Source organism: Macrobrachium nipponense, chromosome 31 (genome assembly GCF_015104395.2).
Source record: "Macrobrachium nipponense isolate FS-2020 chromosome 31, ASM1510439v2, whole genome shotgun sequence".
Lineage (NCBI taxonomy): Eukaryota > Metazoa > Arthropoda > Malacostraca > Decapoda > Palaemonidae > Macrobrachium > Macrobrachium nipponense.
The window spans coordinates 60,989,482-61,016,826 of record NC_061093.1 but is presented as its reverse complement, the minus strand read 5'-3'; the positions used below and the strand labels follow the sequence as shown (position 1 = coordinate 61,016,826).

At 35.7% G+C, this 27,345-nt stretch overlaps 1 protein-coding gene across 1 annotated transcript; it reads right to left on the bottom strand.

The window, feature by feature from the left end:
• Window positions 1-1,622: 1,622 nt before the first annotated feature.
• LOC135206882 (acidic leucine-rich nuclear phosphoprotein 32 family member A-like) lies at window positions 1,623-27,345 on the bottom strand. The gene is made up of 5 exons (XM_064238361.1): window positions 27,213-27,345; window positions 25,774-25,886; window positions 23,767-23,905; window positions 22,418-22,593; window positions 1,623-1,850 (listed from the first exon to the last, which is right to left on the bottom strand). The coding sequence occupies exons 1-5, from the start codon at window positions 27,343-27,345 to the stop codon at window positions 1,623-1,625; spliced, it is 789 nt and encodes a 262-aa protein (XP_064094431.1).

The following is a 27,345-nucleotide window of genomic DNA, read 5'->3' as shown; positions in this document are numbered from 1 at the left end:
TCCGCTCATGATCGGTGCCAGGGCACAGACGCAGGGCACTTTCTGTTGCAAAGCAGAGTCAGATACCCCGCCCGGTATCAACAAGAGCTTGGGGAGATTAGTGGTTTCATTATCTATGTGAATGGTTGCTTAATGATCTCGCCTTCATGCATTAATCATGCCTTCCTTACGCATGACTGAGATGTATGAACTGATCAAAAGATATATTTTCAGCGTGGTGTTTCGTCATGTGTCTCTCTGCTTAGAAGAACGCAGCTGTCTTCAGAAAACGATGTTGTTCTTCGTTAACTAATCAAAATGACTTCATTTATATGTCTGTGGACTCGAGTTGCAAGAGGGAATAGTATAGGGATTCTAAGGTACAGCGAGATACGTACGTATGTTCTTTTTTATTATTATTCAGGTTTTTATTTTATTTATTTATTTATTTATTTATTTATTTATTTATTTATTTGGTCGGTAGCAGAGCTAAAAATTTGAAAAAAAAAAAAAGAGAAATTAATATTTATACGACTTATATGCAAGTTATCACTCTGTCCAGCTTTTGGTCAACTGGCTTATCACATTTAAATTACGTCTTAGAATAAGATATTTAGGCAATTACATTAACCAGAGTAAGGGAATGTTATTTTGGCAAAGAAGCCTATTATGCCCCAACCTCACATCTTTTTCGGTTCGTAATTCATCTGTTTATTTTCTTCCTACACTGTTTATCATTCAACCCCATTTTTCACTGTAATTACTAAAACCGTCTCATTATCAGTAATATTTTGTGGACCATCAGTATCTCTCTCTCTCTCTCTCTCTCTCTCTCTCTCTCTCTCTCTCTCTCTCTCATTTTCCAATACCTTATTCCTTCTTCTTCTACTCGTAGATTTTATGTTTTTTAATTTTTTTTTATTTCTGTAGCTCTTTCTTCGTGCTAACATTTGCTATCTATCTTATAATTCTGTTCTTTTTTCACCTTTCTAAATCTACTTATGCTATCGTCTTCTGTCCCTTCTGTTTTTTTTTCTTACTTCTCTCTCACTTCCTCATTTTCCTCTTTTATACTTCTTCCCTGATACTGGTGCTCTTCCGTGTACATAATTTTTTTGTATATCTATCTTTCTCTCTCTGCAGTTCTCATTTTATCATGATTTTATTCACTTTCCCATAACTAATTTTTAAATCTTTTTCACTTCGTTATTGACCCATTACAGCTTACCTCCAATCATCAAACATACCAAATTGTAGCCCTCTAGAATCAGTAGTCTTTATCTTTTTTATTTAAAATAAATCTAGCCATAATCGTGCGTCTAGCAACGCTATAAAACAGGCCACCACCGGCCCCTGACTGAAAGCTTTATGGGCCACTGCTCATACAGCATTATACACTGTACACAAAACTCGATTGCGCAGAAGCATAGTATACTTGCCAGGGGAATACCCAGACGCCCCCGGGAGGAGGCCGCTGCAGCCGTCATTACCCTAATTATCTGCATGAGCAATTACTCTGAATGGGAATGTCAGAAGACCATTAACAAACACCAAGAGGTCTGCCAGCATCTGGGATGTGCCTAGATGCTTAAGATGATCTCGTGTGTTGGTCTTTTTTTTTTTTTTTCTTGCTCGTGATCAGATCAGAGAGGCGTGCCTCCCTCCTCCTGTTCCTGATCCTGCTCCTGCTCCTCCTCGTCCCCCTCCTCCTCCTCCTGCTCCTTCTCTTCCTCCCTTACCTCCTTTACGCCGCTCCTCCCTCCCACCTCTTCTTGTTCCTGGCCAATCGTCCACTCTTGGCCGCTCTCCCTTTCAACTCTGGCCACTTGAAAAGGCAGCCGTTTTCCCTTTTCTTCTAATCTGTAAACAAACTGATAGTATAATCAGACTGTTCAGATGATGATGATGATGATGATGGTGGTGATGATGATATGATACTCATTTTCCGATATTATAATATTATAATCATTATTATTACCACTGTTGTAACAGTAGTTAATCTAATCTGTAAACAAACTGATAGTATAAACATACTGCTCAGATGATGATGATGATGGTGATGATAATATAATAATAATTTTTCCTTTATTATCATCATTATCATTACCAGTGTTGCTTCCAGTAGAACTAGTAACAGCAGTCAATCTAATTTGTAAACAAACTGATAGTATAAACATACTGCTCAGATGATGCTGTTGATGGTGATATAATAATAATTTTCCGTTATTATAATATATAATAAAAGTTTGGGAACCACTGCTCATTATAGCACTTATCTGTGTGACCAATTCTGTTAATAAAGCAGTTAATAAGAGAGGACGAGAGAGAGATAGAGAGAGAGAGAATTTGTACAGGAGATTGATACTAAAGGTAAAGAAGAATAAGAGTTGGTAGTCAGACAGGTGGACCCAGAATGTAAGAGAGAGAGAGAGAGAGAGAGAGAGAGAAGAGAGAGAGAGAGAGAGAAAGCTGATGGTCCACAAAATATCAGTGATAATGAGATGGTTTTAGTGACCACAGTGAAAAATGAGGCTGAATAATAAAACACAATATATGGTAGGCGAGACAGACAAACAAACAGACGACTGAAAAACGCGGTAAAAAAGAGAGAGTAAGAATTTGATCATGGTAGTAAATGAGGACTTGATAAGACTGGCTGATAGAGAGAGAGAGAGAGAGAGAGAGAGAGAGAGAGAGAGAGAGAGAGAGAGAGAGAGAAATTGAAAAGGAAAGCACGACGCAAACACATACACCCACACACACACAAATAGAGAGAGAGATAGAGAGAGAGAGAGAGAGAGAGAGAGAGAAAAGGGGTGGGGGGGGGGGGGGGGGGGGGGGGGGCGGATGTGGGTGAGAGAGAAATGAGGAGGTTAGCTGATTAATTCAGAATGTAAAGGAGACCACAGTCGTAAATCACCCGCCTGTGCTGGATTCAATATAATCATTTCATTTATTGCGATCAATTAAATCCTCAACTCACTTCAGCCTCACTTTATATCACCGTCGTAACTGAAAAATGGCCATTACACCTTTTTTTTTTATGAGTCGGGACAGAGACTAATAATCCCTTTCGAGGAGGAGAGAGAGAGAGAGAGAGAGAGAGAGAGAGAGAGAGAGAGCGGAATTTCGATATAATAAACACATCTATCTATCTATGATCTTTCGGTAAACAAAATGAGCGCGAGAATACACAAACACGCAGACATTATTCAGGCACGCTTGCAGTGCACCTGTCGAAGGAACAATAATGTTGTTATTTGCTGCTCGAGGAGAGATCTGGATCAATAAGACGGATGTCTCGACAAACGGACTGAGAGACAGACAGACTGACTGACAGCAAGTCAAGAGCCAATAAGTTTTTGCATGCAGACTAATAGGATATTGGAACACTAATGGAACGACAGACAGAACTGAGAATTTCACCACAATACTGATAGAGATAGATAGATAAATAATTGAATAAGGTATATATATATATATATATGTGTGTGTGTGTGTGTGTGTTTGTGTAAACAAATCCTTCTGTTAAAACAGGATACGTCTCAAGTATAAAAGGCCCATTAAAACACTCTGGTGTAAAGCTAAAAGGACTACATATTTCGATGGACTTCTATCATACCTACCTGACAAGGATGGTAGTTAAGTTAGTCCACCGAAAAGAAAGTCCTGAACTTTAAACCAATGTGTTTTAATGGGCCTTTTTTATACTTTTATATACCCGTTATATATATATATATTATATATATATATTATATATAATATATCTATCTATATATATATATATAGATAGATATATAATATATATCTATATATATATATATATATATATATATAGAATATATATATATTACATACAGAGAAAAGAGAGAGAGAGAGAGAGAGTGAGTTGCATCACACGATAGGACGCATGCCTAACCTAAGGGCTATGCAATAAAGAGAGCATCCTTATCAGTGGAGGGGATTAGTAGAATGAAAATAGTATGAGTCATTAAGGGACCCCTTTTGGCCACACCCTCAACGTATCCTTTCAGACCCTCCGGACCTTAATTGGTTGAGGCAATTGTTTATAAAAGAGATTATGCGAGAGATGGATTGAAAGACTATAGGGAGAGAGGGAGGGAGGGAGATAAGCTGAAGGAGTATAGGAGGGATGGGGGGAAAGAGAGAGAGAAAGATGTATAGATGGGGAATTGGGAGCTGGCAGATGAAGTAAGGAGTTGGGGAAGTTGTAGGGGAGGATGGATTAGATAAGCAGGAAGATTAGTTGGGGGAGGGATATCGATAGGAGAAGGATTAAAGGAGACTAAAGAAGAAAAGGAGTAGGAGGATTGAGTCAATGAGATGGGGAGAAATAGAAATGTTGTAGGATTAGAAAAAAAGGAAGAGGAGAAAAGAGAAAGAATGGAACAAGGGATCAGGAAGAGAAAGGGAAGAATTAAATGACAGTAAGAAATTAAAATAGAGAGGAGAAGAAAACTAGATTGAACAAATGTGGAGAGAAGAGGGAGCGGCGAAAACGTTAAAATGGACTGAAAGAGCGACTACGATGGAGTGGACATGAGCGAATAAAAGGGATCAGGAAGAGAAAGGGAAGAATTAAATAAGAGTAAGAAAGGAAAATAGAGAGGAGAGGAAAGCAAGGGTGAACAAATTTGGAGATGAGAGAGAACACCGAACACGTAAAAATGGGCTGACAGAGCGACTAAGAAGAAGTGAATATAAGCGAATAAATAGGAAAAAAGAGTAAAGTGGAGGCTTGGAGAGAGAGCGAATTAAAAACCGAAACAGAAGAAGGGCAGAAAGAGACAAGAGGCGAAGGACGAAGGACTATAGGATCTTCCTCTGAGTGAGATATTTCATTCAATCCGAGGAGAGAGAGCATTAGGAACCATATAATCTCGCCCCTCTTAGCGCTAGACGCGGAAGACTTTAAGTTGATTTGCGTTTGCAATTATGAACGTTGCCCGATACGTGATGTGTTGTTCCAGGGCTTCTTTTTCTGATAAGATTACAGAAGTGGGAGAGCGATACCAGAGGGTGTAACAATTCCCACAGTTCATTGCTACATCTCGGTGACGTCTTTACTGTACCTCCTTTCATATTGTCTCTTCCATCTTGCTATCTACCCTCTCCTAACACTTACTGCAAGTGCGAAGTTTTCCTCCTGTTACACCTTTCAAACCTACCAACTCTCAGTTTCCCTTTCAGTGCTGAATGACCACGTAGGTCCCAGTGCTTGGACTTTTAACTGAATTCTATACTCTATCCCATTCGTATAAATTATCAGGTGGGAAATGAAGTCGGTGCGTAGTGGTTATGAATAAGTAAAAGATCGTCAAGTGCATATGAGGTTTTACTGATGATGACAATGCTTGTGCTGTTTGCCAATAATAATAATAATAATAATAATAATAATAATAATAATAATAATAATAATAATAATAATAATAATAATAATAATAATAATAAGCATGGCATGGATAGACTATAAGAAAGCCTTCGATATGATACCACACACATGGCTAATAGAATGCCTGAAAATATATGGGGCAGAGGAAAAGAACCATCAGCTTCCTCAAAAATACAATGCGCAACTGGAATACAATACTTACAAGCTCTGGAATAAGACTAGCAGAGGTTAATATCAGGAGAGGGATCTTCCAGGGCGACTCACTGTCCCCACTACTCTTCGTAGTAGCCATGATTCCCATGACAAAAGTACTACAGAAGATGGATGCCGGGTACCAACTCAAGAAAAGAGGCAACAGAATCAACCATCTGATGTTCATGGACGACATCAAGCTGTACAGTCAGAGCATCAAGGAAATAGACACCCTAATCCAGACTGTAAGGATTGTATCTGGGGACATCAGGATGGAGTTTGGAATAGAAAAATGCGCCTTAGTCAACATACAGAAAGGCAAAGTAACGAGAACTGAAGGGATAAAGCTACCAGATGGGAGCAACATCAAACGCATAGATGAGACAGGATACAAATACCTGGGAATAATGGAAGGAGGGGATATAAAACACCAAGAAATGAAGGACACGATCAGGAAAGACTATATGCAGAGACTCAAGGAGATACTCAAGTCAAAACTCAACGCCGGAAATATGATAAAAGCCTTAAACACATGGGCAGTGTCAGTAATCAGATACAGCGCAGGAATAGTGGAATGGACGAAGGCAGACCTCCGCACCATAGATCAGAAAACCAGGAAACATATGACAATACACAAAGCACTACACCCAAGAGCAAATACGGACAGACTATACATAACACGAAAGGAAGGAGGGAGAGGACTACTAAGTATAGAGGACTGCGTCAACATCGAGAACAGAGCACTGGGGCAATATCTGAAAACCAGTGAAGACGAGTGGCTAAAGAGTGCATGGGAAGAAGGACTAATAAAAGTAGACGAAGACCCAGAAATATACAGAGACAGGAGAATGACAGACAGAACAGAGGACCGGCACAACAAACCAATGCACGGACAATACATGAGACAGACTAAAGAACTAGCCAGCGATGACACATGGCAATGGCTACAGAGGGGAGAGCTAAAGAAGGAAACTGAAGGAATGATAACAGCGGCACAAGATCAGGCCCTAAGAACCAGATATGTTCAAAGAACGATAGACGGAAATAACATCTCTCCCATATGTAGGAAGTGCAATACGAAAAATGAAACCATAAACCACATAGCAAGCGAATGCCCGGCACTTGCACAGAACCAGTACAAAAAGAGGCATGATTCAGTGGCAAAAGCCCTCCACTGGAACCTGTACAAGAAACATCAGCTACCTTGCAGTAATAAGTGGTACGAGCACCAACCTGAAGGAGTGATAGAAAACGATCAGGCAAAGATCCTCTGGGACTATGGTATCAGAACAGATAGGGTGATACGTGCAAACAGATCAGACGTGACGTTGATTGACAAAGTCAAGAAGAAAGTATCACTCATTGATGTCGCAATACCATGGGACACCAGAGTTGAAGAGAAAGAGAGGGAAAAAATGGATAAGTATCATGATCTGAAAATAGAAATAAGAAGGATATGGGATATGCCAGTGGAAATCGTACCCATAATCATAGGAGCACTAGGCACGATCCCATGATCACTGAAAAGGAATCTAGAAAAACTAGAGGCTGAAGTAGCTCCAGGACTCATGCAGAAGAGTGTGATCCTAGAAACGGCACACATAGTAAGAAAAGTGATGGACTCCTAAGGAGGCAGGATGCAACCCGGAACCCCACACTATAAATACCACCCAGTCGAATTGGAGGACTGTGATAATAATAATAATAATAATAATAATAATATTTTATGGAAAATAATGGCAGAATTTACAGAATTTTCAATAAAACATGTTTGAAAGAAGGTCTGTTTCCAGCATACACCAATAATGAAAATGGTAATAATATTAATCATTATTATTATTACTATTATTATTGAAAAGGGGAACCGAACAGATTCCCGAAAGCTATCCTTAAAGTTTTAAATTTAAATATATGTAAATTTACATAACTGGATTAGTTTCTCAATTGGAAGACGCGTGCTACTATGAGGATTATTATTATTATTATTATTATTATTATTATTATTATTATTATTATTATTATTATTATTATTATTATTAAAAACGAATCTCCCAGATGAATTCGACAACTGAAATCCCCTCGATCACCGATTTGACGGGACGCTTTATCGGTACTCCATTAAAAACATTTAGCGGTAATCATTCATTAACAGGTCATGAGCGACGCTAAGCGCATAATTGATTCCGTCACTTTTTTTTTTCTTTTTCTTTTAATACCGTCCCCACCACCAGACTAATTAACCGGCACGTTCGTGTCATTCGAAACGATTTAATCATGCGTTTGATTAGGGGGATGATGCTTGAGAGAGAGAGAGAGAGAGAGAGAGAGAGAGGAGAGAGAGAGAGAGAGAGCTTGTGGGGAGGGGGTTGATTTGCTAAGTCCTGAAAGGGTTTGGCTCTCTCTCTCTCTCTCTCTCTCTCTCTCTCTCTCTCTCTCTCTCTCTCTCTCTCTGTCTCCACACAACCATCAAATGACGGTCGTAATTCCGGATTTTGAAAATATGATACTGCTCTTGAAGTCAAATGGGGAATATTCGATTCTCTGTTTGGTATGTGACATGACTTACACACACAGACACACACACACACACACATATATATATATATATATATACAGATATATATATATATATATATATATATATATATATATATAGAGAGAGAGAGAGAGAGAGAGAGAGAGAGAGATATATATATGTTATATATATATATATATATATATATATATATATATATATATATATATATATATATATATATATATAGAGAGAGAGAGAGAGAGAGAGAGAGAGAGAGAGAGAGAGAGAGAGAGAGAGAGAGAGATTATATATATATGTGTATATATATATATATATATATATAAATATATATATATATATATATAGTATATATATATATATATATACTATATATATATATATATATATATATATATATATATATATATACGTAATTTTTTATTCCCTTCCCCCTGATTAACCAGGAAAAGAAAAGTTACATTTTTGAGGTGTCATATTATAAATTTTTAAATTTACAGAAAAAAATGTGCGGGTAATTTCAGTATAATAAAAAAATCAATGGTAACAACTTTTTATTTTAGTAAAGAAGCAACAGGTGAATTATATCTAATCGGAAAAAGATTTATATTTTTTGTATTAGTTATCTTCGATCAGAGGATGTAGCAGGAATAATCTAGAAATAGATCAACAAATTGGTAATACCATATCACATTTGTTCATGTAAACTCACAGTTCATTAAGCAAAGACTGGCTGATATACCTCATACGCCAAGTACATTTTGTCTGTTATTTACTTATATATTACTTGTATTTTCATGTTTCTTTCTATTTTTAATTTTGCGTTGTTACATTCTAAGTTCTATACTGGATTCTCTATGATTCCATTCTTACATTTCTTAGAATATCTATTAAGAAACGTGAAAGTCGCCGTTGCATTCTGGTTTGATTCCTAGAGAAATAAATCAACTACAGCTAATATCTTCAATATGTCTCTATATTATGTTAAAACTTCTTTATGTAATGCAGGTAAAATCTAACATCGCTCAATACGTTCTACCTTTTCTGTGAGGCAGCCCGTGGGATGGTTTCACAATCTGATTACTCCAACAAGTGTCTTCAATCCATCGTAGGTTTTAGAATTCATGGAAATTTTTCATAGGGGTCATTCCATGTAAATTCATTTAGAAATTCGTCAGTCTCTCAGAGTAACTTGCGTCTAAAATAACAGTTAATTGGCCTTTTAGCCTTAACTCACAGTATGTACGAAATATGAGTTATGTGTTCCCTAAGATGAAAATGCATCACACACACACATACACACGAGAGAGAGAGAGAGAGAGAGAGAGAGAGAGAGAGAGAGAGAGAGAGAGAGAGAGACATTACCTGGTTGAAAATACACTGAGCTGTAGTTGGTACCAGTTAATTGTCTCCATCTACCCCATTAAAAGTCTGTCTATCTATTTATCAAGTAAAACAGATTAAAGATAAGGACACATTTATTTTGTGCTAAAACAAAACAAGCCCAACTGACTGGTGTAACATCTACTCACTATATATCCCTTGCTTGGAATGATGGATCACGTAGAGTTTTAAGTTACGTTTTACCAGCATCAGACAGTTTGGGAATGACTTTTCTTTTATCAGTAATCTAAACTTTCCCTTTCCTCTTTATCACTGCACATAGCAAAGAAAAGACCTGTGACAAATGTAACAGTGTTATAATCTTGTTTCTCGTTTCCATTACATTGTGACAGGAGCATTATTTTTCATCGCAAAGGAGAATGATTTCACACAGCTGTGTTTTCTCGTGTTACGAGTCAAGGTGACCAGTTTATCCTGAACGTATCACCTGTGGAGCTATACGAAGACACGTAATTAATGCTTGAATCAAAGTAAGTGCAAGTAGAGACGAAGTCAAATTACGCCTGTCTTTCGGAATATAGAAATTAGTGAATTAAATCAGTAACATATAAGATAAATTAACTTAAAGAAAAATATGCCACGCAGAAATATAAAAATGTGTGACTTATAGCCTACAGAAGACTTTTTGATTTTGACTGTTAGCAAAACAGTATTATAGAAATTAGTAAATTAAATTAAGAAATTCAGTGTGCTTTAATGTTTGTTGGTGACAAATTATGTCATCGTTTAGTCTCGTATATCTATAGCAAATCTCAGTCATCATACGTAAGAAATTAAACGTTTTACGATGTTGAACGCAAGCCCCGATATTATTATTTCTTATGCTTTCAAACAGAGCAGTGAAAATAAATGTTTTAAAATCTTAGGTTATAAGAGAATTTATGGCATATTACATATTACCTTTATGTGTAATTCGGAGAACGAAGCCCCGATATTATTATTTCTTATGCTTTCAAATAGAGCAGTGAAAATAAATGTTTTAAAGTCTTAGGTTATATGATAATTTATGGCATATTACATATTAACTTCATGTGTAACCCGGAGAACAGAGAATGGTAGTATAGTTGACGTGTCGCAACCACGGAAACTACTTTTAGACGAGACTTATGGCAAGAAACATATTGAAAGTATTCTCGTAGTGTGTGTGTATAGAAATCATGAAGACTTTCCTAATCACAGCTGCTGCTCCTCCATTTGATACAGAGACCAGGAGCACACTTGCTCCTCTTCCCTGATGCCTGACACCTGGCTAACACTTACTAACATCAATTTTGTTTCAAAGCTGGTTTAGCTTTCTCCTTGTAATAATAGCTAAAATACCAATCGAACTCTGTCTATCGAAGCAGGTTTATCTTTTCAAATGATTCAATGAAGGCTCGTTTATCTTTCAGACTCTAATGTGAAAGAAGGTTTAACTTTTTTAATTTTTCTGAAGAATTTGTTTTTATTTGTGTTTTCAGCTCTTTATATTTACAGCTGATTTGCCTACATTTATCTCTTTGATGGGTTTCTATACCCATCAAAGAGATATATGCAAAATATATATCAAAACAGTTTTGATAAAACCATTTTGGCAAATATCCTAATTATGACAGATATGAATATTGGAATTCTACTCAACAACCAAGCTAAGTCAGAAAAACGAATTATCAGAACTGAAAAGACCCTGTATAAGATTACTTCGTTAAAAACTGTCCTTATTTTCAACAAAATAATAATAATAATAATAATAATAATAATAATAATAATAATAATAATAATAATAATAATAATAATAATAATAATAATAATAATAATAATAATAATAATAATAATAATAATAAAAATAAAGCTGGAAGTAAACCCCCTTTTAAACATGTTTTATTAAAAGTAATTGCTGCCTCAGCTGCGTTAATTTTATGAAGATTCTTCTCCATTTTTCTAATTAGAAAAAAAAATAGAGAAAAACCTTCATAAAATTAAAGCAGCTGAGGGAGCAATTACTTTTAATATAATAATAATAATAATAATAATAATAATAATAATAATAATAATAATAATAATAATAATAATAATAATAATAATACGCTCAAAAATATGATCCCCTCACGAACACCACTAGCCACCCCTTCTCTCTTTGGAAGATTTACTTTATTAGAACAAACTGGATTCCTCTGCTACAGCATATTTATTAAACATGAAAAATTATTATCCCGTAGGTTTTAAAACATATGCCCGAGCTTGTTATCTTTCGCTAATTTGAACAGCATCAATTAAAGCAATAAATCTATAGGCTACGAAGAAATCACCCTGTCCCTTGAGGCTGATTTATTACAGATTTAAGGCTAAAGTTCGCTACGGATTATACCTTTAGTTATTATTTGAAGTTGCAATCCTTCGGTCATGTCAATGAAATGAATTACTGCCTTAATAGACATGTATTTCAATGGAAAATGAGTTTTGTAGATCTCAAACTCTCCTGGATTTTAAAGCTATAAGTTTGTTTGTTTGTATGGTGTTTTTACGTTGCGTGGAACCAGTGGTTATTCAGCAACGGAACCAACGGCTTTACGTGACTTCCGAACCACGTCGAGAGTGAACTTCTATCACCAGAAATACACTTATCTTACCCACTCAGTGGAATGCCCGAGAATCGTACTCGCGGCCAAAGAAGTGGCACGTCAGCACCATACCGACCACGCCACTGAGGCGCTAAAGCTATATGTGGATGATCCCTTCAGTTAGCGCCCGAAGATTTTCATTATCTGCTAATTGCAACAGTGATCATTTCTGTCTCAATAAAACTAGATTCCAGCACACTCAGCGTGTGCGAAATATGAGTTTATAGGTTCCATAAGATAAGAATATATCACACAAACACACACATACTAGAGAGAGAGAGAGAGAGAGAGAGAGAGAGAGCCTGCTTGAAAATATACTGTGGAGTGGTACGTACGTTACATTCCTTCAAGTCCTGTTATTATTATCAAAGAAAAGAGAGAGAGAGGGGGGGGGGACGGTAACTGATCGCCATCTGGACACAGGGATTAGCACTTTACAAACTCTTACAACCGTATCATTCCCATCTCACCGTAATGCATATGATTTACGTAATCGATGGCTGTAGAATATAACCATTTAATTACTGCTTGTCAAGAGTTAAATGTAGGGTGTGACCTCAATGACGAGTGATAGCCGCCGCCTTTTCCTGCATTCTCTCTCTCTCTCTCTCTCTCTCTCTCTCTCTCTCTCTCTCTCTCTCTCTCTCTCGAGCCAACTCACCTTCACCAAAAGTCCAATCAAACTTTTTTCGAAACAGACCTAACCAATTTATCTGCTACTAATTACAAAAGACAAAAATATAGAGTTATAAATGTCATTAATGATGAAAGCTTTATAATTAACTTTGCTATTGTTATCATATATAATTCCTTCAAGTGGAGAGATCGACATAATGTGGGAAAGTATGGAAAAATGAAAGTGAAGAAAAAATAAAAGAAAACACAACAAAAAGTGTAAACGTATATATTAGAGGAGAGAAAGCTCCTATTTCCTTGAAGGTATTTTACTCAAAGACTTGAAATTTAACCATGGTTAAAACAATGCATATAACCACACTTATGCGCACGCACACACACACATAATATATATATGAATAATAATCATATCACTGTGATTCATATAAATTATTCTAGCTACAAATGTCCTTTAATATTTAATTCGCTCTACCTCGGAACTGATATATTTTCATATATGTAAACCGAAGGGAAATTTTTTTTAGTTGATAATGATTTCGTCCTCTCGTGGGTTCGAACCACCGCCCAACGGACGGAGAAGAAATCATCAGGACTTCAGTGACGGTATTGATTCGGCTAAACAATGTATATTATAATATTAATATTATATATATATTTATATAATATTATATAATATTAATATATATTAATATCTATATAATATATATATTATAATATATAATATATATAGATTATATTATTATATATATAAATAATAATATATAATTAATATCATATAATATAATATATATATATATATATATTATATATTATAATAATATATTATATTTATATATATGTTATAGATATTCTTTATATATATAACTACATAATATATAATTAGGATTTATATATATATATATAATATTATATATAATTATAAGTATATATTATATTAGATTATTCTTATATATTTAACATTAGTAATATTTATTACAAAATATATTAGAAATAATACAATCCTAATTTAATACAAATATTTTAATAATTAAGATTATATTATAATATATATATATATATAGTATATTATATATAGATAGATAGATAGATAGATAGATATATTTATATATATAACCACTCAGGAAACTGCAGACAACCACACTAGAAGGAAGAACATTTATTTGTGACATTTCGCACATACAATGTGCATCTTCAGTCTGTTGAGATAATAACATATATATATTGACATTAACTTACATCGAGCTACAAATGTCCTTTAATATCTAATTCGCTCTACCTTGGAATTAATATATTTTCATATATGCTTAACCAAAGGAGAATTTTTTAGATGATAAGAGAATAGTCGGTTCCCGGGCGCGAACCAGGGAAACCAAACAATTCCAGGACGACAGTGAAGCTTTAACCCACACCACCACTGCAAGAGGCTATAAGTTTATGTTGCCTCTCACCTCCAAATACCTGTCGCTCTCAGGTATCCGTTGTTTGGAGACCGCATCAACCCACCTCGACCTCGGTAGCGTTGTAGTGCTTTTGAAAGCACGTAGCCATTATATGAGTCATATCACATTACCTTGATTCATATACATACATCGAGCTACAAATGTCCTTTAATATCTAATTCGCTCTACCTCGGAATTAATATATTTCGATGGTTCGCCCAGGAGCCGACAATTCTCTTATCGCCAAAAAAATTCCCCTTCGGTTAAGCTATATGAAAATATATTGATTCCGAGGTAGAGCGAATTAGATATTAAAGGACATTTGTAGCTCGATGTATGTATATAAATCACGGTAATGTGACATGACTCATATTAACATTAAATAAAAGCAGGATTCTTAATATAACACGCAAAAATAAGTTCATTTTAATCTTCCGTTAATTGTGCGAAACGTCTTAAATAAATGTTCTTCCTCCTGATGTGGTTGTCTGCGGTTTCCTGAATGGTTGTATGTCATATACCTATATATATATATATATATATATATATATATATATATATATATATATATATATATATGTGTGTGTGTGTGTGTGTGTGTGTGTATGTGTGTGTGTTCATATCGTTCGTGCATGTTACCGCGTATGTATAAAGAATAATCATAAGTGTTCTACCAGTCACTTACTCTAGGACACTGCGCTGGGTTTAGCCCAAGGGAAAGTACACCTTGGGACCGGGTACGGCCACTTGTAATAGAGGGATAATGACATATCCTCCTTGTTTACCTCTCAACAACAAACCGTTTAGGAGAAAGGGCCAATTACGCCTGATTCATGGATTAGAAGAAGTAACACCCTATCTTTTCAATACGCCCAAGTTTACCTTTTCTTTACAATGGCCCACTGTAGTCATATTTGTTCATTTTCCAATCATATTTTACCCCTAGCCTGAGATTACTGTCGTCATTTGAATAATGTATGATATTATGAGTGGTGGAAAGGGAGATTTAAGTGTTTTATTTATTTTTTTGTTCCTGTGATGGGATGATTTGTGTCTTTCGTCACAAAATTTGGTTTCTCATATTTGTGAAGGAGTTTACCGCTTCGAGGTATAAATTACCAAAACAAGGAAGAAATGGAAATCGTTTATGTTGGACACGCATGGACATAATCTATAGTAATAAAGTTTTCTTCAAGTGACGTAAATAATCTTGAAAAGGTTATAGGATGTAAAAACAAAAGACAGTCGCATATATCATTCGTACGTGAACAGCAAAATAGTCCATTAAGCAAAACCAGTAGCATTTGGAGAGTTAAAATAGTATCAAGGGTACCACATGCAGGACCCTATAGCACTAAGCAACGAAGGGATGTTTGTAGAAACAGTCGCGCACACGCACGCACGCACACACCCCCTTTCGGGCGGGCTCCTATAAAATCCCAGACTTTCCCCCCTCTTGTTTTCACAACAAAACCATCAGTCTCGGAGCACGACTAAATATTATGATTAATTCCACACCTTTCACTAATGCTCCCCAAACTCATTATCGGTAACTGCTGAGAAAATTGGCGAATTTAATTACTAGTTTGGACCAATACCTGATAAATAGCCTCAGGTGTTTGGTACAGGTTCCCTCTTAACTCATATAATACCTTCCATACGACCAGAGGACTCATCGTTGCCAATTTGGCACAGCTTTCCACATAGGCAGATAGCTTTACTACGAGCTGTTTCCATGAATTTTAGTTGCCTTAGTAATGCAATAATGATACAATCGCTCTAATATTTATGTAAATTGTAAATACATACGCTAAAATCACTTATTTCCAAGGTTTAGCGTAAGTTTTGCCGCGAGGTCTGGCGGGTAAACACAGACCAATTGGCAACAGTGCGACGGTATGATTCGGTCATCTCCTCTTCTTCTTTTTCTTATTCTTTTTCTTCTTCTTCTTCTTCTTCTTCTAGTATGGAGTTCTGTACTGAATCGATATCATTAATTAGCAGGTAACGCTTGTTTATGTGGTAAATAGCACTTTCAGTACCGCTAATCTTGATAAATTTGTATTTTACTAAAATCCCCATACTGCAATGACCAGCATCGGGAATTGATAAAAGCGAATGAAAATAATAAATGTTTAATTTTTTACCGTGATCTGTCTGTCTATTTCGGTAAGAAAATACTTTTCCCGAAGCAGGAAAAAAAATTTACTTTCGAACAAAATTTTGAATATCGTACCATAAGATCTTTCTTACCGATACTTGTATATTATCCCCTCAGCGTGATCTCGAAGCTCGGCGTATATTAGCATAACGATGGTTATCTTATTAGAGTACCGACGATAAATTCGTTCTTCAAAAAGGAATAACTATCACTTATGAAAATGCCAAAGAGATTGATTTTGACGCGATGGCTGACAATGTTTGACATCGTTGCGCCGTCTCGAGTATAAGTCGAGTAAATAATAAAAAAGAATATCGTATGGACGATTTGATTTTTGACGGACGACGCGCCAATGTTGCAATTTGTGGGGCATCGGGGCATTTTCTCACTCTCTCACTATACGTGCCTGCAGTTTTTTTTTTTTTTTTCCTCTCCGTCATCTGAGTTATTGGTGTTGATAACTTGACCTGGGCCATATTTATGGCCTCGTGTCTCGTGGTTCCCGGGTGATTTACGCTCCGCTTATGCTAATGAGGGTAAATTTCTAATCCCCCTACCCCCCTTTTAAGTGAGATTTGTTATTTTGATTTGCGTCGACGCTACGTACCTATACTACCTTATCGCGTCTGATCGTAGAAGATTGTTTTAGGCGACTGCAATCTGCGCCGTCAATTGCTGGCATTATGCGCGCTCAAAATAGCCTTGAGATAGAAGGAATATGTCTATGCAGAGGCGAGAGAGAGAGAGAGAGAGAGAAGTCTATGTTTAGGGAAGGATTCAGAGAGAGAGATAGAGAGAGTATGTTTAAGGGAGGATTCAAAGAGAGAGAGAGAGAGAGGAGAGAGAGAGAGAGAGAGAGAGAGAATGCTTACCAAAGGATTCAGAGAGAGATAGAGATAGAGATAGAGAGAGTATATGCTTAGGGAAGGATTCAGAGAGAGAGAGTATAGAAGAGATTAGGGAGGATTCGAGAGAGAGAGAGAGAGAGAGAGAGAGATCTTGGAGTGGAAGGAGAGAAAGATGAGAGATGACCAGTTCGAATCTTGCTCGACATCTTAAAAATCACAGTCATACGAGCTACAAATGATTAGAATGTGTTCAGAACCATCATTTCTCAGAGCGAGTAACCTTTCATTTGGTTGGTCAATCGTCAGTGCCCCAAAATGGAAAGTTCTGGAATGTGAAATCATCCTAAATCATTGTATTCGGAGGAACCTTTAAATCATTTCTGTGGAATGTAGGAAAGTAAGTGTATCAATACAGTTTTGTAAGACATCGAAGGGTCGTTCATGTTAGTTTCAATACGAGGAGGCTTGATTTATTTATTTATTTACTTATTTATTTTTATTTATTTACTTTTTTTATATAAATTTAGTACATTCGTAGGAAGGTAAGTGTAACGATACAATTCTGAAAGACATCGAAAAGTCGTTCATGTTGTTGCGATACGAGGAGGCTTAATTTATTTATTTATTTATTTATTCTTATAAATTTAGTACATTCGTAGGAAAGTAAGTGTAACAATACAATTTTGAACGACATCAAAAGGTCGTTCATGTTGTTTTGATACGAGGAGGCTTGATTTATTTATTAATTTATTTATTTATTTTTATTTATTTACTTTTTTTTATATAAATTTAGCACATTCGTAGGAAAGTAATTGTAACAATACAATTTTGAAAGACATCGAAGGGTCGCTCATGTTGTTTCGATATGCTGGAGGCTTGATTTATCTATTTATTCATTTTTTATATATATAAATTTAGTTCATTCGCAGAAAGGTAAGTGTAACTATACAATTTTGAAAGACATCGAAAGGTCGTTCATGTTGTTTCAATACGAGGAGGCTTAATTTATTTATTTATTTATTTATTTTTTATTTTTTTTAGTAAATTTAGTACATTCTTAGAAAAGTAAGTGTAACAATACAATTTTTTAAGACATCGAAGGGTCGTTCATGTTGTTTCAATACGAGGAGGCCTGATTCATTCATTCATTGATTTATTCTTATTTATTTATTTTTCTTTTTGATTTAGTACATTCGAACTTGATTTTACGGTCGAGCTTTTCGACTAAACTGCACAAGGACACTTTAATCAAAAGGCGACGACAAACAATGCTTTTGACATTAACTAAGAGGAAATTCAGGATTAAGTGTTGAGAAACACCAGCGAACTGTCGTGTATTAAAGATAAAGCTGTTCGTATGGCAGATAAGGGGGGACAGAAATGACGCAAGTCTTGTGGGTTGTATTCGGTGCCCCGCACCGGATTATGGGCACGCTGTTTGTGCCCGGCAGGAATGACGAGAGTCCTCGAGCCGGTAGTTATACTACTTTCCATTCGCTGGGCTCTTATAAGATCTCATTAAGATATCCCGTAATTTAGTGATCCTGTTCCATTCGGTATCAGTTTCTGAATAGTGATCCTTTTCCATTCGGTATCACTTCCAGATCTTCCAGATGAATGAACTGGAATGCTAATTTGCGTTAATTTACTAGTTTGAATTTTCCACGGTCATAGTATGCAGACGATTATGAAATATACTTGTAACAATGCATCATTTGCTTTAACAATTTTCAGAGGAGATAAGACGTCAATTTTCACCGATGGCAATAAATCCAATTTTCAAATAAGAAACTTGAACGTGAGGGTTGAAATGACTTTCTTTTCTTCCAGGAAAAAGTGGAAATACATTTGCTTGAATATGATAAAGTAAAAAGTAAATCACTCATCAGATTAATCGGGAGAGAATACAGCACTAATTGGTAACAAATCACACATGAAATGTTCAAAAAATTCGTACAAAGAATGTTGGAATAGCTATATGAATTAGTTCTTCCAGGGTGATTTCAAAATTGCTTTCACAATTACTATATAACAAATTAAAGTGGAAATCTCAAATTAGCTAAAACAAGCAAAAATTCTAACTCAATCAAGTAACAATTTCGCCCACGAATTGTTAAAATTAGGAACCACAGATAAGGTTACCCTTACATTAGACGCTTTTCATGTCGTTCCTACGACTTTATCAATTCGTACCCAGGAAACGCGCTTCCGGTTTCAATTTGCAGCTGAAAGTAAAACACAAACTATAAATAAAGACCAAATCACTTAATTAGCAGCTACGCTGAATAATCGCGGAATCCATGTCGAAGAGTCAGCTACCACGCGAATGTACATAAGAAACGTCCAGACGAACCTGTTATTATAATTCCTCACTCACTGTGGAATTACAATTATTCTTCAATAATTTTCCCCCTTAAACTTATTATCCGTCTTATGAAACGTCGTAGTTTCACTAAATGACGGCGATACTTTTGCGGACAGAATTGCAAAATTGATAACTCAATAATAACAAGATGAGTGAAGAACGGTTCCAAAATGACACTTGTGTTACAATATCTCTCGCTGCAAGTAATAATAATAATAATAATAATATTTCGGAAGGAGACCCCTTTCGTAGGAAAGTTTTGTTAAAAATGATTGTTGCTTCAGCACTATTAACCTTGTAGAGAGTCTTCTCTATTTTTCTGATAATAATAATAATAATAATAATAATAATAATAATAATAATAATAATAATAATAATAATAATCTATCCTAATGAAAAATATCATGATAATAATCCCATTTCATTACATTTCCTCTTACACACTACCAGTTCCACAGGCGAATCTAGAACGTGCATAAGGTATTGTATATGGACCTAGAAGAAAAAGCTTATGCTGGAATTGACAGAAACACTGCAGGAAAGTAACAGAGGTGAATTGTTGAGAGAAATATAAAGTTTTTTATAATTGAAATGATGTGCATGTTATGATATATCAACGAGAGAATGGTTGGTTATTATTATTATTATTATTATTATTATTATTATTATTATTATTATTATTATTATTATTATTATTATCAGAAAAATAGAGAAGACTCTCAACAAGATTCACAGTGCTGAAGCAGCAACCATTTTTAACAAAACTTGCCTACGAGAGGGTCTCCTTCCGAAATATTATTATTATTATTATTATTATTCTTTTTTTTTTTTTTTTTTTTTTTTTTGCTCTATCACAGTCCTCCAATTCGACTGGGAGGTATTTATAGTGTGGGGTACCAGGTTGCATCCTGCCTCCTTAGGAGTCCATCACTTTTCTTACTATGTGCGCCATTTCAAGGATCACACTCTTCTGCATGAGTCCTGGAGCTACTTCAGCCTCTAGTTTTTCCAGATTCCTTTTCAGGGATCTTGGGATCGTGCCTAGTGCTCCTATGATTATGGGTACAATTTCCACTGGCATATCCCATATCCTTCATATTTCTATTTTCAGATCTTGATACTTATCTATTTTCCTTCTCTTTCTCTTCAACTCTGGTGTCCCATGGTATTGCGACATCAATGAGTGATACTTTCTTCTTGACTTTGTCAATCAGCGTCACGTCTGGTCTATTTGCACGTATCACCCTATCTGCTCTGATACCATAGTCCCAGAGGATCTTTGCCTGATCGTTTTCTATCACTCCTTCAGGTTGGTGTTCGTACCACTTATTACTGCAAGGTAGCTGATGTTTCTTGCACAGGCTCCAGTGGAGGGCTTTTGCCACTGAATCATGCCTCTTTTTGTACTGGTTCTTAGCAAGTGCCAGACATTCGCTTGCTATGTGGTTTATAGTTTCATTTTTCGTATTGCACATCCTACATATGGGAGAGATGTTATTTCCGTCTATCGTTCTTTGAACATATCTGGTTCTTAGGGCCTGAACTTGTGCCGCTGTTATTCCTTCAGTTTCCTTCTTTAGCTCTCCCCTCTGTAGCCATTGCCATGTGTCATCGCTGGCTAGTTCTTTAGTCTGTCTCATGTATTGTCCGTGCATTGGTTTGTTGTGCCAGTCCTCTTTTCTGGTTGTCATTCTCCTGTCTCTGTATATTTGTGGGTCTTCGTCTACTTTTATTAGTCCTTCTTCCCATGCACTCTTTAGCAACTCGTCTTCACTGGTTTTCAGATATTGCCCCAGTGCTCTGTTCTCGATGTTGACGCAGTCCTCTATACTTAGTAGTTCTCTCCCTCCTTCCTTTCGTGTTATGTATAGTCTGTCCGTATTTGCTCTTGGGTGTAGTGCTTTGTGTATTGTCATATGTTTCCTGGTTTTCTGATCTATGCTGCGGAGTTCTGCCTTCGTCCATTCCACTATTCGTGCACTGTATCTGATTACTGGTACTGCCCATGTGTTTATGGCTTTTATCATATTTCCGGCGTTGAGTTTTGACTTAAGTATCGCCTGAGTCTCTGCATATATTCTTTCCTGATCGTGTCCTTCATCTCTTGGTGTTTTATATCCCCTCCTTCCATCATTCCCAAGTATTTGTATCCAGTTTCATCTGTGTTTGATGTTGCTCCCATCTGGTAGCTTTATCCCTTCAGTTCTCGTTACTTTGCCTTTTTGTATGTTGACTAAGGCGCATTTTTCTATTCCAAACTCCATCCTGATGTCCCCAGATACAATCCTTACAGTCTGGATTAGGGTATCTATTTCCTTGATGCTCTTACCATACAGCTTGATGTCGTCCATGAACATCAGATGGTTGATTCTGTTGCCTCTTTTCTTGAGTTGGTACCCGGCATCCATCTTCTGTGTTAATATTATTATTATTATTATTATTATTATTATTATTGTTATTATTATTATTTTTATTTTTTTACTAATATAAAATCTAAGAAAAACTAACCAAATAAAACATTTTAGACGGAACAGTATCAGTTTTTTTAATAACGTTTTAAGTCATTTCAATCCAATATCGACCAGACTCCTATTTGCAGTAGTAGATGACGATTTATTTTTCTGTATTTATAATGGCTAAAAAAAATATTTCTGACTTTTAGAACTGAAGATTTTTTCTGCAAATGAATAGTTAGCTGCCCATAGCCTCATTATTCAAGACTACAATTGATTTCCGATAATTGGTATAACGGAAAGATAAAGAGTCAATGCCATCTCCATGAATATATTCAACAACAATATATTCAACATGAAGCGACGCCATAGAGATGAGCAAATGGCACACTTTCTGACCAGTTCTTCTGTCTTCTAGGAAATGACTGATATTAGTCACCTTATTTTCGCCGATGGATATTTCCTGCCTCGTCGGGAGGTTGTTAAGTCTCATAATGGCCTCCGAGTCCTTCACTGATGAACCTGAAAGACGGAGATTATCCGTTGATTTAGGGCAGCCAGAGGAGGCTGTGGCATATTTATGGGCATTAAGGCACTGCTACAACGATGTACCCTGCCGGGCATAGGATTCTGGAACGGGGGATCGGCATGACAAGCACGCCAGCGAATAATTTTCTTGGGAGTTTAGAATGCGTTCTGCTAACTGACCTCGGGCTCAAGCTGTGAGACATTTTCCTTCGAATCTAAAGATCTCCAGTTTCTCCTGAACAGGATTGGTGATGCTGTGTCCTCTCTGCAGGGCATTTGAGAACGGACAAATGGAAGATTACCCTCCAGGTGATTCTAGAATGACTTAATTTTGACGCTGAAAGTGTTTCAGTCATGGACAAGCTAATACTTTCTTCGTTCCAGACACCATTTAAATCTGCTCTTGCTGACGCCAGTTTCTAAGATCAATCCAATTACTCAATTCTGGACGTGATTGCTAATTGTAAGTTTTGTGTAGTTCGGTGTCTGCATATCCCTTACCTAAAATGAATGGTACTTTCATGCAACATTTGGATGGTATAATCTAGTCTTACCTTCTTTCCCTACTCAAGTCTGGCATCCACGTGAAAACCTAGTCTCTCAGTTTTGCAGTAAAAGGTACAATACTGTTGATGATAATACTTTCTGGTAACACCACCATACTGGAAAAAATCACTAGTCTTACCTTCTCTCCCTACTCAAGTCTGGCATCTCGTTTCCACATGAAAGCCTGGTTTCTTAGATTTGCAGTAAAAGGTACAATACTGTCCTTCTTTCCCTACTCAAGTCTGGCATCTTGTTTCCACATGGAAGCCAGGTCTCTTAGTTTTGCAGTAAAAGGCACAATACTGTTGATGATAATACTTTCTGGTAACACCACCATACTGGAAAAATTCACTAGTCTTACCTTTTCTCCCTACTCAAGTCTGGTACCTCGTATCCACACGAAAACTTGGCCTCTTAGTTTTGCAGTAAAAGGTACAATACTGTTGGTGATAATACTTCCTGGTAACACCACCATACGGGAAAAATTCACCAGTCTTACCTTCTTTCCCTAAACTCAAGTCTGGTACCTCGTTTCTACACGAAAACCTGGCCTCTTAGTTTTGCAAGTAAAAGGCACAATACTGTTGGTGATAATACTTCCTGGTAACACCACCATACTGGAAAAATTCACAAGTCTTACCTTCTCTCCCTACTCAAGTCTGGTACCTCGTTTCCACACGAAAACCTGGCCTCTTAGTTTTGCAGTAAAAGGTACAATACTGTTGGTGATAATGCTTTCTGGTAACACCACCATACTGGAAAAATTTACTAGTCTTACCATCTCTCCTTGCTCAAGTCCACCATACTGGAAAAATTCTCGATAGTGTTGTCTTTATTGTTTATTACATGAGCGGTTAATGTGCACGGCCGGACCACATGAAATACAAGTAGTACTCTTAGTTGGTGTATGAAAGACTTTCCTCTTTATACAAATTTAACATGAATAAGTAGATTTATAAACTGTTCTTTTTTCCTCCTAAAGCGCACAGGCAGCCGGATAGAGAGCGAGCCTGGATTACCGGAAACTGATGATGAAGCACTAAAATTAATGAGCACTTATCAATCACTGTCTCTGCGTAAAACTGAACAGAGTTTGTTGTCTACTAGAATATTAGCCAATCGTAGTTACGGCTTTACTTTTTATTTATTGTTGTTGTTGAATATATTAATTACAGTATTACTGTTTATTTTTGCGTTTGTGCTGTTGTTGTTGAATATATTACTTTCGGCGACACTGTTTATTTATTTATTTATATATTTATTTATTTATTTATCTATTTATTTATTGCTGCTGTTGTTGAATATATAATTATTGCATTACTGTTTATTTGTTATTGTTGTTGTTGTTGTTGAATAAATTACTTGCGCCATCACTGTTTATTTTTTGTTGCTGTTGAATATATCAGTAGAACTGAAACGTCATATTAAAAACAAACACAAAAACCGAGATAACAGGTCATAATCCGTTTTTAACATTAATCCAACTAAAATCTAATACTACACAGACTTTAATTCACGCACCTTAAGACAATTAACGGATAATAAGAACCTGGGCGCCCAAGTTTCAAAAAAAGGAAAAAACAAATATCCTTCAATACACACTCAATTGGCGTAACATAACGTAACCAGCTCCTTCTGCCTCTGGAGCCGAATATCTTCAGCGAGCGCCTATAAGTTTACTTAACTCAATGATCAGCAGCGTCGTAAAAGGAGACTATACGGCTGCCGACATTCAGAGTGTGAAAGGAATTTAACTAGTGACTTTATGGCGGCCGGTCTCCGTGTTCCTGACAAGCAAGGGAAATCGTGTTCATTCCTATTGTCCGCTCTCTCTCTCTCTCTCTCTCTCTCTCTCTCTCTCTCTCTCTCTCTCTCTCATGTCTTAGCCTCTGCCTCTTCTTCCTCTGCTCTCTCCATCATCTTCCTCCTCTCATCTCTCATCTAGATAATTAGGATCGTATAAAATCAATCAGTCATGCAGTTTGTTGTATCTGTTTCCCATATTTTCAGCTGCGTAGACATATATAGATTTAAAATGTTGATTTTTTTGTTTTTGTTTTTTTTACAAATCATTACTTGTAACAGAATTTAAGATATTTTGGATACTGGCAAGAATTTACCTACTATGTATGTATGTATGTATGTAGGTATGTATGTATGTATATATATATATATATATATATATATCTAATATATATATATATATAATATATATATATATATATATATTGCAAGTGTTTGTCATAGCAGTTATTTACGACCATGCTCTGCATGTAGTATATATATTTGACGCTAAAATTCACTGCACGTGGATGCAAATGTACCTATAAGATAATTATAGATTTCGTCACCCCAGTAAGTGTTCAGTAACGAGTTATCAAATTATCACGAAAGAAAAAAAAGGTATCCTTCATTTCACTACTCGGACAACACCGGATGTCCATTTTGTCTAAGAGTGATGGAGCTATCAGTCGAATTCATTAGAAACGTTTTTAAACATATTAATTACAGATTTCTGCCACCGGTATCAAGAGGATTTCCTCAAATGCTGACAGTGACTCACTCACAAGAGAACTATTGGGTCCTTGGGCCTTAAAATGTGACTGGCTACCGAGCACATTTAAGTCAAAGTCCTGTCCTTAAATAATGGCATTAGCCGGCCGGCCCCCTTACACTTTTTGACTGAGGTTTTTGGATTGAGGTCACTGGCCACACGTCGTTGTCCATGTCATCACAGATGACCCCAGGGGCTATTGCATGCAACCTCTTTTGAACTTGATAGGAAGCTGTGTTTGCAAGAATGCTTTAGACAAGATGATTTAAGATGAAGTATATAAATATACACACTCACACACACAGATATTATATATAATATTATATATTATAATATATATACATGGTATATATATATATATATATATGTATATATATTAATTTATATAGATATATTATAGCTATATATATTCCTATCATCAGTAGATGCACGTGACTTCATTAAAGTCACGTGCATCTACTGTGATTTTTTAGGAATATATATATATATATACATATATATTCCTAAAAAATCACAGTAGATGCACGTGACTTCATTAAACAAGGTCTTTCTGTCAAAGTACCAAAACTAAAATAAGTGCATTACAAACTTACTAAACTTTATTTAAAGAAAATTACCATACACAATTACTGGATAATATCTTATATGAAAAAAATACTCCTGAATTTGGAAAGGATTCAAAATAAATGAATAAATAAATAAACAAATGATAAGCATATATATTCGCTAGAGGTAAACTTGGGTTGTTAATCTGTATGTCAAAGCATGTCTAAGATATTCACTTACACTTACAATCCACAGCAGAGGAATCTTAACTTGCTGCCTTTGCTAACGAGCAAAAGCGATAAAGGATTGACTGATTGATTGTGAGTTATCTGACGTCACAACTACCAGGGTCAAGCGGTACAGGAAAAACCGCCTTTAGAGTAACCAACCGAGTTGTCGACTGCAAGAGATAAAAGGCAGTGTTGCTACATACTCACGCGATGAAGTTTGTAACACTGAACAACTATCGTGTGCATATATATATATATATATATATATATATATATATATATATATATATTATATTATATATATATATATATATATATAAATATATATATATATATATATATATATATATATATATATATATATATATACATAAGTACACACACACACACACACATACACACACCCACACACACATATATATATATTATATAATATATATATATAATATATATATATACATATATATATATATATATTATATATATATATATATATATAATACACGTTATATATATATATATATAATATATATACTATATATATATATATATATATATGTGTGTGTGTGTGTGTGTGTGTGTGTGTGTGTACTTATGTTATATATATATATATATATTATATAAATTATATAAGTATATATTATAGTATATATATATATATATATACTGTGTGGTGTGTGTGTATATGTGTGTGTTTGTGTGTGTATAGAGTAACGAAGAGTGAGAGAGAGAGAGAGAGATTACAAGCTAATCAAACTGTTATAGATAGCCTCAACTTTTACCACAGCGGCCGCGGCAGAATCCCATCAGCGAACGGAGTCGACAAATCGTCTCCATTTCTGCGTCGGACTCGCGGCCTTTCCAGCCCATTTCGACTCCAATCTCTTTCTCGGTTCGAAGAGCCGAGAAAACCAT